The 13381-nt window shown below is 45.4% G+C and overlaps 1 protein-coding gene across 4 annotated transcripts in view; it reads right to left on the reverse strand.

The window, feature by feature from the left end:
* Nucleotides 1-5290, reverse strand: part of LOC116987934 (probable low-specificity L-threonine aldolase 2) — a 72076-nt gene extending 66786 nt beyond the window's left edge. For 3 of the 4 annotated variants that reach the window (XM_033044261.1, XM_033044262.1, XM_033044263.1), the window contains exon 1: nt 4985-5286. In XM_033044261.1, coding sequence (XP_032900152.1) covers nt 4985-5183 — 199 coding nt within the window. In that variant the 5' untranslated portion in view covers nt 5184-5286. Of the gene's footprint in view, nt 1-4984 lie in introns of all 4 variants that reach the window. The other variant, XM_033044266.1, reaches the window with a different exon arrangement.
* Nucleotides 5291-13381: the final 8091 nt, after the last annotated feature.

Here is a 13381-nt window from a genome sequence, read left to right on the forward strand (position 1 = left end):
TTATGTTTATATCATTTGTTCCATTGTTTATTATAGGAATATCGTTCCATTGTTTATCCAATATTATAGGCCTGGAGGATGAGCAAGAATTATTTATCATCCAGTAATTTCTTCAGCCCTTGTTTTCCAGTTCACAATGCTTTCCATATGCTCCCTTGATTCTCTTTGCCCAGCTCTTGAAATCCAGCATAAATAATCACTCAATGACATGAGTGGGGCAACAGACTGGTTCCACCAAATGCAGGACAGAACGCCACTGACATCTTCCCTGTGGCTATCAAACTGTACAACTGTACAACTCCTCCCCCTTCTGTCGTGGGGTAGACTGACCCCCCCCCCCCCCTCCACCTTCCCAATCTTTGCACATCCCCCAAGCCTTTCCACCAGTCACTTTAATTTCACGTTTCATGTATTTTGTGTTTTTATGACTGTTGGCAGATCAATTTCCATCCTGGGATAAAAAAGTTCTATCATATCCTATCGTATTGTATTGGGCCTATATTATTAGCAGAGACAGTCCTTTCAGATGATCAAGGACCACTCATGTAGTTGAATAATCATGTACGCTGATGCTCAGACACTCTTGAAGAGGTGTCAGTGTGCATCTATGTATGGTGTGTGTATGCGTTTGTGTGCGTGTCTGTGTGGATGTGTGCATGTGTGTGTGCGTGTGTGTGTGTGCATGTGTGTGTGTATGTGTGCATGTGTGTGCGCATGTGTGTGTGTATGTGTGCATGTGTGTGCGTGCGCACCTGCGTTTGTAGCAATGCAAAATTTCCACTCATCTTGGACTTAGACCGGACTTGGACTTGGACTCTGTCAGGTCCATGTGACAGTTTGTGAACAACGAACACATCCATTCAATGAATTCACGCACAGATTTCTCCACTCTACAGGATTAGAGTCGAGGCAAGACATCCGTCACTCCGAAGGATCATCAAAGGGCAAGAACCATTCCATGTGGCCCACACCACTACCTGATGCACACTTAAATGGTTCACAAAGCCACAGATGTCAACGTTATTGACAGATTTTAGGCACAGTTGATGAGAACAAGAGTTATGGAAATAACTAAAGAGCTCATGCTCCATGGAAAGTTGATAGCATCTGTACTCTCGTTAACCAATGTTACGGGGGTAGAGGTGCTTACATCAGAATGAAGAAGTGTAAAAAAAACTTTTTATAACGTATTGCTAGAAATAACAAAATAGAACAGGAAAACCAAATTGCTTTAACGAAAAGCTGTAAATGTTAAATACACAGAACAGTAAAAAATATTTTTCTAAGTGTTGAATTTCCATAGGAGATGCATGTCTTAATCTGACTGCAAATGGCTAAATGAGCTACATTTGACAAAACATTTTTCTTCAAACGCCTTGAAACAGCAATTTAACCTTCATTCTGCCCAGAACAAAATACATTACCCAGGAACATACTCTGATTAAAATAAACTTTGGTTATTAAAGTGATAATCTGCTGGGCACAAAGCGCTGGAGTAACTCAACAGGCCAGGCATCTGTGAAGGCAGCAGCAGTAGTCACAGAGGGGAGGAGCAGTGAGAGAATGTCTCACATAACTCCCTTTGGAAAAGGTGGAAGGGTCGAGACCCTTCTTCAGACTGATGTCAGGGGAGTGGGCGGGACAGAGATAGAATGTAGTCGGAGACAGTAAGACTGGTGGGAGAACTGTGAAGGGGGGGGGGGGGGGATGGAGAGAGAGGGAAAGCAAGGGCTATTTGAAGTTATAGAAGTCAATGTTCATACCGCTGCTAATGCCCCTGTCCCACTTAGGAAACCTGAACGGAAACCTCTGGAGACTTTGCGCCCCACCCAAGATTTCCGTGCGGTTCCCGGAGGTTGCAAGTGGTTGCCGGAGGTTACAGGTAGTGGAAGCAGGTAGGGAGACTGAAAAAACCTCTGGGAACCGCACGGTGGACTGAGCGGAGGTGTTCAGCGATCGCACTTGGTCTCACCGATGTACAGGTCAGGTAGGTTAAGGTGGACTGAGCGGAAGTGCCAACTTGCCTATGCCAACAAACATGCCCCATCTACACTAGTCCCACCTGCCTGCGTTTGGCCCATATCCCTAAACCTGCCCTATCCATTTACCTGTCTAAATGTTTCTTAACGTTGCTATAGTACCTGCAACTACTTCAAAGCATACTTTGAGGAGTTTTTGCAGTTGAGCAGTCAAAATGTGGAAATGAAGAACTGCAGATGCTAATTATTATAAATTAACCAGTTTAGACTGTACTTTAGAGATACAGCACTGAAACAGGCCCTTTGGCCTACCGAGTCCGTGCCAACCAGCAATCACCCCGTAACTCTAGCACTGCCCTAGACATTAGGGACAATTTACTAATTTACCGAAGTCCATTAACCTACAAACCTGCATGTTTTTGGAGTGTGGGAGGAAACTGGAGCACCCGGAGAAAACCCATGCGGTCACAAGGAGAACGTACAAACTCCGTACAGACAGCACTCGTATTTCGATTTAATAACGATTATCTTCTTCTCTCACTTTGGATTTTCTCAAATTTAGACACCACTTTTTAATAATTTGCTTATATTGCATCCAACTTTGCACAATTGAAACTATAGTATATATTCTAAACAGCCTGAAACATTTTAAACATGATATGAAATGTGTTGACATGCGGACATGAATATTTCGTGGGATGGCGAAAGAAGGCAGGGAATGAACTGGGGAGATTCTCTTGGGAAACCCATAAATCTGGATTGTCCACAATTTTGAAACTCATTTGGAAAGGATTAGAAGATATTTGTAATGACGTTTCCCGAAGATTATTCTTGAACACCACAACCAAAACAATGCAGCAAATTCTAGTTGGCTTGTGTATCAACATGTTGGTAATCCCATCAAAACATGTTTAAAAAAAATCGCAGAAACAAAAAAAGAGATTTAAGAACTGATGAAAGGAAAAGTTAAGAAAACAGTTAACTTTTTAACCTGTACAGACATAAAATGCTGGAGTAACTCAGCAGGACAGGAGTTTTTAATTTATCAGGATTACTGTACAATATTGATATGGGTCTCACCAAAATCATCAACTTGCTCTTTTGCCTTTTAAATGCTGTGGCTTACTTGATTCCCATATGATTTGCTCTTTTATTCCTATAAAGAAATTGTTTGCACTGTAGTTATCAATCTCAAGTATGAAGAAGGGCCCCGACCCATAACTTCACCTATCCATGTTCTCCAGAGGTGTTGTCTGACCTGCTGGGTTACTCTAGCAGTTTGTGTCTATCTTTAGTTATCAATCTCAGTTGATTTGCTGCACTGATTTTCAGATGGCTGTACTCCCTGCTACAAATTCAACTATACATAGATATGTAGTATTGCCCAGGCTTAGACACTAATAGGTTTTGTACACATTGAAGAAATGGGTGAAATCCAAAATACCTCTCTTGTAGACCCTCTACATGTAATTTCACTGTACCAAATGGTACATGTGACAATAAATGTCTCTTGTATTGATTAAGGAATCTTTCTTGAACACATTTAACAGATTCATCCCGTCCAAGCCCTTTACACCACGGGAGATCTCGTCAATGCTAAGGATGTTGATACCTCCCACAAATACTGCCCAGTTATTCTTACAGCTATCTGCAATCACCCTACACATCTGCACCTCTATTTCCTTCTTACTATTGGGGGCTATAATACAGTCCCATCAAAGTGATCATTCCCTTTCTGTTTCTAAATTCTACCCAGATAGCAACCCCCCAGGAATATCTCATCTGAAGAAGATAAGTCTGAAGAAGGGTTTCGACCCGAAACTTTGCCTATTTCCTTCGCTCCATAGATGCTGCCTCACCCGCTGAGTTTCTCCAGCATTTTTGTCTAGCTTCTAAGACCTTATCTGAGTTTGTTCTTCCGCATCAAAAACCCTCCCTTACCTGCATCTCTAGACGTTTCGGGTTGACGTTTCAGGCCCAGACCCAGACCCGAAACGTCACCTATCTATGTTCTACTGAGATGCTGCCTGCCCCGCTGAGTTACTCCAGCACTTTATGTCTTTTATATTTTAAAGAAGGACTTAGGTTTAGGTTTATTGTTGTCACTCGTACCGAAAACAGTGAGAATCTTTGTTTTGCATGCTGTCCAGTCAGATCCGATAATACTATACATAAATGTGATCAATGGAGACAAGTTACAGTGGGTCTCCTTGCCTCCGGTCTCCCCCCTCCCCTCCTCTCTTTCTCTCTCTACCCCAACCCTTACTCGTCCCTCAACCCTCCTCTATACATATCTCCCTCCTCCCATCCAACCCTTCTTTCCCCTCTCTCCCCTCCTCCCATCCAACCCTTCTTTCCCCTCTCTCCCCTCCTCCCATCCAACCCTTATTTCCCCTCTCACCCCTCCTCCCATCCAACCCTTCTTTCCCCTCTCTCTCACTACCCCCTCTCCTCCTCCCCTCTCTCCTCCTCCCTCTCTCCCCTCCCCCTCACTACCCCCTCTCCTCATCCTCTCTATCAATACCTCCTCTCCCCCTGCCTCTCTCCCCTCCTCTCTCTACCCCATATCCCCTCCCCTCTTCCCCCCCTCTCCTCTTCCCCTCCTCTCTCTACCCCATATCCCCTCCCCTCTCCTCTTCCCCTCTCCCCTCCTCTCTCTCTCTCTACCCCATCTCCTCTCCCCTCTCTCTCACTACCCCTCCCCGTCCCCCTCTCCTCCTCCCCCTCCCAACCTCCCTCCATCTCCTTCCAATCCCCTCCTTCCTCCCACCCATCCTCATCCCCATCATTCATCCCCATGCCCTCCTCTTCCCTTCTACCCCATCCGCTCTCCCTCCTTCACCCTCCCCTGCTATCCTCTGCCCCTCTCCTGTCTTTCCCTTCTCCTCCCTTCCTCCCCTTCTCCTCCCCTCCCCTCTCTCACACTCCCCCTCTCCTCCTCTCTCTCTCTCTCTCTCTCACTCACTACCCCGCGACGCTAGGCCGCAGCCTCGGCCTTTCCTTACCGTTGACGGTGGGGTCCTCTCCGTACACATCGTCCCCGACTGCGGCGCTACCCATGGCGGCCCGCATGGCCGCGCCGGGCCGGCTCACCGTGTCGCTGCGCAGGTCGATCACCCGGTGCGGCCCGGCCTCCGCCCGATGCCCCGAGCCCCGGTACCAGCGGCGGCCGGCCGCGGGGAGCCTCAGCAGCCCGGAGCGCATCGTCCCCGTCCCGGCCCCGCCTGGACGGGATCACAGGCAATCCCAGAGCCCCAGGAGCTGTCTCCAGCCCCAAGCCTATTTCTCCCCTCTCCCTTCTCTCTTTAACTATGCCCTCTCCTCTCCTTTCCCTTCACTCTCTAGCTCTGCCCTCTCCTCTCCCTTCCCTCTCTGACTTCTCCAGCGCTGCCCTCTCCTCTCCCTTCCACCTGCTCCTCCTACCTTTCCCTTTTCCCCCTTCGTCCTGTGCCTTTCCTTCCAGCTCTGCCCCTTCCCTTATCCTCCTTCATCCTCTGCTCACACTTCCACTTGCTTGTTTGACCCCCCACTCTTCTCTTCCCCCACTCCTATACTCACCCACACACTCCGTCCTCTCACTTACCCGCATCATCCCCGCTGGTCCATCATTCCAATCCTTTCCCATCCCTGTCCCTTGTTCCCTGACGTTCTTCCCCCATCCTTGCCCGTTCAACGCTGCCCACTCCTAATTTTCAGTCTGAAGAAGGGCCCTGACCCAAAACGTCCTATCCACGTTCTCCAGAGTTGTCCAACAAGACAACAAACTTCTACAGGGTTGAAGAGCAGGACTGAAGATTTTGGGAGGGAAGATAAGGTGTTGGAGAGAAGAGGGTCAAAGGAAAAATAGAAGGTGAGATACTTGGAGGAGAAGAAAGGAAGGAGGAGGCTGAGCGAAGAAGGGTCCCGACCTGAAACGTCAACTATCCATGTTCTCATTTTGTGTCTATCTGCGGTATAAACCAGCATCTGCAGTTCCTTCCAACACAAGGAGACCCTTTTTGGATGTATTACATTTAGAATAGCGAAATATGAGGTGCTGTTCCCAAGCAAAATATGAGGTGCTGTTGAGTTTTTTTCCCGCTCGTGTGTCAGATGATGTTCTGCCATCGCTTTGCCACAGCCAGTGCCACATCTGTGCCTCTGCGGAGATGGTCCGCAGTGCATGCCTCTCCGCCGCAAGTCAGTAGGGGGGCCATTGTCTGTACCTCTCCACAGTTACACTTGCTGTTGAGTTAAGATCACTGATGTCTGTCCATCCACCATTTTATTGTGCTGCATTCCTCATTCATATGTTAACTTTCAGTCTGATGAAAGTTCATGTGGTGTTGACTAGTTTCTTCTTGCATGCTCTGACATGCTGAAATGTTGTGAATACGCACACTTTCAGATTCAGGGACAATTTCTTCCCAGCTGTTGTCAGGCAACTGAATCATCAACCACAACCAGAGAGCAGACCTGAACTATCTACCTCTTTGGTGACCCTCGGCTATCTTTGATCGGACCTTGCTGGCTTTACCGTGCACTGAACGTTATTCCCTTATCATGTATCTATACAATGGTTTGATTGTAATCACGTATTGCCTTTCTGCTGACTGGTTAGCACGTAACAAAGGCTTTTCACTGTACCTCGGTATGCGTGACAATAAACTAACCTAACTGTGTAAGAAGGAACTGCAGATGCTGGTTTAAACCATAGACACAAAAAGCTGGTGTAACTCAGCGGGACAGGCAGCATCTCTGGAGAGAAGGAAAGGGTGATGTTTCAGGTCGAGACCCTTCTTTAGACTGGTTTGGGATAAGGGAAACAAGAGATATAGACGGTGATGTGGAGAGATAAAGAACAATGAATGAAGGATATGCAAAAAGTGGATGATAAAGGAAACAAGCCATTGTTAGCTGTTTGTAGGGTGAAAATTAGAAGCCAGTGCGGGGCAGGGATGGAGAGAGGGAATGCCGGGGTTACTTGAAGTTAGAGAAATCAATATTCATACCACTGTAAGCTGCCAAAGCGAATATGAGATACAGTTCCTCCATTTAACCTCACTCAGACAATGGAGGACAGAAAGATCTGTGTAAGAAAGGGAAGGAGAATTAAAGTGTCCAGCAACCGGGAGATCCTTCCAAGCTGCCTCTATACAGTTACAACATCGCACAGAAAACAGGCCCTTCGGCCCATAATGTCCGTGGTGAACATGATGCCAAGTTGAACGAATCTCCTCTGCCTGCACGGGATCCCTATCCCTCCATTCTCTGCATATCCACATGCCTATCTAAAAGCCTCTTAAGTGCCACTATTATATCTGGATTCACCACCACCCTTTAGCAGTGCATTCCAAACACCCACCACCATCTGTACTAAAGAACGTGGCCCGCACATCTCCTTTAAACCTTGCTCTATCTCCTTAAAGCTGTGCCCTCTACTGTTTGACATTTCCACCCTGGAAAAAAAGGTTCTGACCCAACCCTACCCTGTCTATTTTTTTCTAAAAATAAACTTTATTCAGAATAAAATGAATTTAGTATATTCAGTCAATTTCAAGAACAGCCAGGTAAAGTAGTCAAGCAGGTACAATAACAACATTTAAATGACATTTGGACAGGTATATATAGAGAAAAAGTTTAGACTTTATCTTTATTGACCAAACGTGGGCAATTGGGATTATTTTAGAGGGACATCTTGTTCATCATGGTCGAGTTGGGCTGAAGGGCTCTGTTTCCATGCTGTACGACTCCATGTGCCAGCTTTACAGGAACGGTGAAATAAGGGCGGCACGGTGGCACAGCGGTATAGTTGCTGCCTTATGGCTCCAGAGAGCCGGGTTCGATCCTGACAACAGGTATTGTCTTTATGGATTTTGTACGTTCTCTCTGTGACTGCGTGGGTTTTCTCCGAGTGCTCCAGTCTCCTCCCAAAGACGTGCAGGGTTGTAGGTTAATTAGCTTCTGTAAATTGACCCTAGTGTGTAGGATGCAAACCTGGGATAACATAGAACTAGTATACGGGTGATTGATGGTCAGTGTGTACTCAGTGGGCCGAAGGGCCTGTTTACAGGCGGGATCTCTGAACTAAACTAAACTAAATTATCTGCAGGGATTCTAACATATTCCAAAGACGTACAGGTTTGTAAGTTAGTTGGCTTCTGTAAATTCTCCCTAGGGTGTAGGATAGTGTTACTGTACGGGGTGATCGCCGGTCGGCACGGACTCTGTGGGCCGAAGGGCCTGTTACCCTGCTCTATCTCTGAAGTCTAAGGCTAAGCCCAAGGGATTCACAAGAGAGATGCAAAACTACAGAAGGGGTTACAATTGGGCAGACGGCCAAAAGCTTAATAAATATGGGAATGTTTTAAAAGGGCTACTTCATTCTTCTGTTGCTCAATATGAATGTGTCAACAGTGGCTGTGAGTAAGTGTGATTCAGACCTTCCCAGCTGTGGAGGCTAACGTGAGGAAAGACAGTAAATGAAATAAAAGAAAAACATGATTTGCAGGTAATGAAGAATGAAACTCATTACTAATCTGAGTTGTGTCAAACTCGATACGTCAGCAACAAGCCCTGTGAACAATTGTTCTGAAATTGCCCGAAGGTCTTCGCAGAAATAAAATGCTATGAAAACAGTGAAATCTTCATGAAAGTGATTTCCTTTCAAGCTTTTAAGATGTGCGCTCTTTCACATTCTTGGACTTACCATTCCATGACCCAGACATTGTTCATGATTTTGTTTCCTGAACATTATGTCACTGAGCCTGAAGCAAAGAGCTTTGGCAGCCCCTTCATGTTAGTCTCTAGTTCTTTTCATTTGAATCCCCTTGGTTGCAGTTCAAAAAATCGTGGACATTCTTTCCTCAGACTAATAAACTAAGTAACCGGCAAACTCAGTGACTCAACGTAATGTCTGAATTCGTACATCATGTCCCCTCAATTTGGAAACAGGCCCTTCGATTAAAGATTAAAGGGGAGGCGCATTAGCACACAGAGGTAGAGTTGCTGTCTTACAGCGCAAGAGACCCGGGTTCGATCCTGTATGAGGGTGCTGTCTGTACAGAGTTTGTACGTTCTCCCCGTGACCACGTGGGTTTCCTCCAGGTGCTGTGGATTCCCGGGAGTGGAAAAGACTACAAAAAGTAGCAAACACTGCCCAGTCCATCATCGACTCTGACCTCCTTACCATCGAGGGGATCCATCGTAGTCGTTGCCTCAAAAAGGCTGGCAGCATCATCAAGGATCCACACCATCCTGGCTACACACTCATCTCCCCGCTACCTTCAGGTAGAGGGTACAGGAGCCTGAAGGCTGCAACATCCAGGTTCAGAAACAGCTTCTTCCCCACAGCCATCAGGCTATTAAACTCAACCTAAACAAATCTTTGAACATTAATAGACCATTATCTGTTTATTTGCACTTTATGTGCTTATTTATTGATGTGTATATATTTATATAATGGTATATGGACACACTGATATGTTCTATATTCATGCCTACTATATTCTGTTGTGCTGAAGCAAAGTAAGAATTTAATTCTTCAGACCCGAAACGTCACCTATTACTTTTCTCCAGAGATGCCGCCCTCATCCCGCTGAGTTACTCCAGCATTTTGTGTCTATCTTTGGGTTAAACTAGTATCTGCAATTTCTTCCTACGCTACCTATTTCTTTAAAGTACATGAAGGGTTAAAACCAGACCCATTCAAGGAAATTAGTCAATACAGTTATCACAGTTCGATGCATTAAAAATGATGTTGCAACTGTTGTTTACTGGAAAACAACAAAATACTTGCTTACATATTCAATTATCAATAGCAATTCCATTAGTATTCTACACATTAGCATCTCGTATATCTGAGAGATAAATTCAATGGAAATTGTTACGAGTTGTGTAAGACTTGCATTACTTGCACCAGTTGAGATGTGCAGTCTACGTTGGATTTCGTAACGTATTGAATTATCTACCAGAATCGTTGCACAGTGGTGCAGCGGTAGAGCAGCTGCCTTACAGCGCCAGAGACCCCAGGTCCATCCTGGCTGCAGGTGCTTGTCTGTACGGAGTTTGTACGTTCTCCCCGTGACCTGCATGGGGTTTCTCCGAGATCTTCGGTTTCCTCCCACACTCCAAACACGGCTTGGTATGAATGTTTGAAGGTTAATTGGCTTGGTATGAATGTAAAAATTGTCCCTAGTGTTGGATAGTGCTAATGTGCGGGGATCGCTGGCCGGCGCGGATTCAATGGGCCGAAGAGCCGAAGGGCTTGCTGCCGCGCTGTATCTCCAAACTAAACTAAACTTTAGCATCTCGTATATCAGAGATAAATTCAATGGAAATGTTTTGAGTTGTGTGCGACTTGCATTACTTGCACCAGTTGACATGAGCAATCACCGACCTGGGTTGGATTTGGTAACTTACTGAATTATCTAACGAGACCGATTCTGGGAATGCAGCTGATGAACAATGAAGATCACAAACATTTCCCTCTTAACAGTTCCATGCATCCTGTCTGGCAGAGTGTCTCAAATGTGAGTGATACACAGATGTTCTTTTTTGTCCACTTGTTGCAGTCCAAAGGAGTAGAAAAACATTTGAACTGACTCATCCTATGTGGTCCCTTTACGTAAAATGATAGACCACAGGAACATGCCCTTTGGCCCACAATGTCGTGCCAAACTTGATGCCAAGTTAATGTAATCTGCTCTGCCTGCACGTATGCTATATTCCTCCATTCCCTACATATATCCATGTGCCTTCCAAAAGCCTCTGAAATGCCCATCTCTCAACCTCCACCACGAGAGTGGCACGGTGGCTCAGCGGAAGAGTTGCTGATTTACAGCGCTTGCAGCGCCAGAGACTCGGGTTCGATCTGCACGGAGTTTGTACGTTCTCCCCGTGACCGCATGTGTTTTCTCCGAAAACTTCAGTTCCACCGCACACTTCAAAGATGCACTTTGGCTCAGTATCAGTGTATATTGTCCCGAGTCCATGTCGGCTTGTGTTAATGTGCGGGGATCGCTGGTTGGTGCGGACTGGGTGGGCCGAAGAGCCTGTTTCCGCTCTGTATTTCTAAACTAAACTAAACTAAACCACTCCTCGCGGTGTGTTCCTGGCTTCCATCTTTCTCTATGTGAAAAACTTGCACCACACATTGAGAGTAAACCCACACGTTATGGTGTCTGTTCTCATAATTTAACCCTTAAAACACTAGAATATTTTCTCACACAATAAAATATGTTTCCTTTTCAAATGAATGAAAACTTTATTGTCACATGTGACAAGTCACAATGATATTCTTTGATTTGTATACCCACGGTATGCAAAGAGTCACCACACAAAGGACACCGACAACGTTACAAAGTATCCTGCGCCAGGACCTCCTTTGCTCTCCCTCTCCCCACCGCCCCTGCCAAGCTTTGTCCTCCTCCACCTCCCCAACTCTCTTTTCCAGCTTTCCCTCCCCCTTTCAATCACGTACAGGCAGATGAGATCAGTTTAACCTCGCATCATGTTCGGCACAAACATTGTGGGCCGAAGGGCCCGCTCCTGTACTGTTCTATGTTCCATGCACTCCAATCAGTCTGAAGAAGGGTCCTGACCTGTCCATTCCCCTCCGCAAATGCTGCCTGACCCACTGAGTTCCTCCAGCACTTTGTGGTTTGCTCATGATTGCAGCATCTGCAGTTCCTTATGTCTCCAAAATATCATGACAATTGTATGATACTTATATCATTTGTAACAAACTTAATGGCTTTTTCTTTTTATTTCTAGGCTGTACTAAGTTTTGTTCCTCCAAAGTTCTGTAAGTATTGCCTTTACCATACAGTGTTTTGTGAGGATGTTCAGTCAAAGTGAAGGTTGTTTAGTTTAGAGATACAGCGCGGAAACAATCCCTTTGGCACACGGAGTCTGCGCCAACCAGCGATCCCTGCACATTAACACCATCCTACACACACACGGGGGACAATTTACAATTTTTTACTCAGCCTACAAACCTGTACGTCTTTGGAGTGTGGGAGGAAACCAGAGCACCTGGGGAAACCCCACACGCCCGCAGGGAGACCGTACAAACTCCGAACAGACAACACCCGCAGTCAGGACCGAACCGGGGTCTCTGGCGCTGTAAGGCAGCAACTGCTGCTCCACCGTGGTTCAGTTCAGTTATTAGTTCAGTTTAGTTTATTGTCACATGCACCGACCGAGATACAGTGAAAGCTTGTCACTGTTCCTCGCAACACGTGACAACAAACTAAACTAAACTGATAAATTGTGGTGTGCTCTGCTGCTGTGCATTTGCTGGCAATATTTGACAAATTTCGGGCTTCCCCTCAGAAGTACGTTACGGTTGTGAAAATCTTTATGATTACCAATTCTGCTCTTATCATTCAATAAATGAACCACTGCCATGTAACTATCCACGATAGGTGATCACAAACAGAAGACTTGAAACGTTAACATTGTCGCTCAACCCACCAATGCTGTCTGACCCAGTGGAGATTTCCATTATTCTCTGTTTATGGAAAATAAGATTATTTTGCAGTTAATGGATATTAACTAGATAGAGTGGATGTGGAGAGGATGTTTCCACTAGTGGGAGAGTCCAGGACGAGAGGACATAGCCTCAGAATTAAAGGACGTTCTTTTAGGAAGGAGATGAGGAGAAACATCTTTAGTCAGAGGGTGGTGAATCAGTGGAATTATTTGCCACAGAAGGCAGTGGAGGCCAAGTCAATGGATATTTTTAAGGCAGAGATGGATTCTTGATTAGTACAGGTGTCAGAGGTTATGGAGAGAAGGCAGGAGAATGGGGTTAGGAGGGAGAGATAGATCAGCCATGATTGAATGGCGTAGGCTTGATGGGCCGAATGGCCTAATTCTACTATTCCTTATGACCTTAATGACATCATCTGTTTAAACTTTTCACTGTGAGTGTGAGAAGATTTGGATTGTTTTTATTTAAAAACCAAATCAAATGTTTTAATGAACAACAGATATTTATTTGCTCTTAAGTACACACATGCTGAGGTAAATTCGAGTAATTGCTCTTGGGAGGAATCTAAATTGAATTGGAGGATATGTTTTATTGTTTGAAATTTTTTTTTACACAGTTGGCTTGCTTCCTTTTCTAAAATAAAAGGACACAACATGCTGGAGTAACTCAGTGGGTCAGGCAGCATCTCTGGAGAACATGGATAGGTGACCTTTCTTGTCAGTCTGAAGAAGGGTTTTGACCCGAAATGTCACCTATCCATGTACTCCAGGGATGCTGCCTGACCCACTGAGTTACCCCAGCATTTTATATCCAGTTCAAAGACTGCCTTTCAATTTATTTGGTCCAATTTTAAAGTGGTATATTTTAATTTTATTAGAATTATTGGGGCAGCACAGTGGTGCAGTGTTAGAGTTGCTGCCCTAGAGTG

Source organism: Amblyraja radiata, chromosome 26 (genome assembly GCF_010909765.2).
Source record: "Amblyraja radiata isolate CabotCenter1 chromosome 26, sAmbRad1.1.pri, whole genome shotgun sequence".
Taxonomy (NCBI): domain Eukaryota; kingdom Metazoa; phylum Chordata; class Chondrichthyes; order Rajiformes; family Rajidae; genus Amblyraja; species Amblyraja radiata.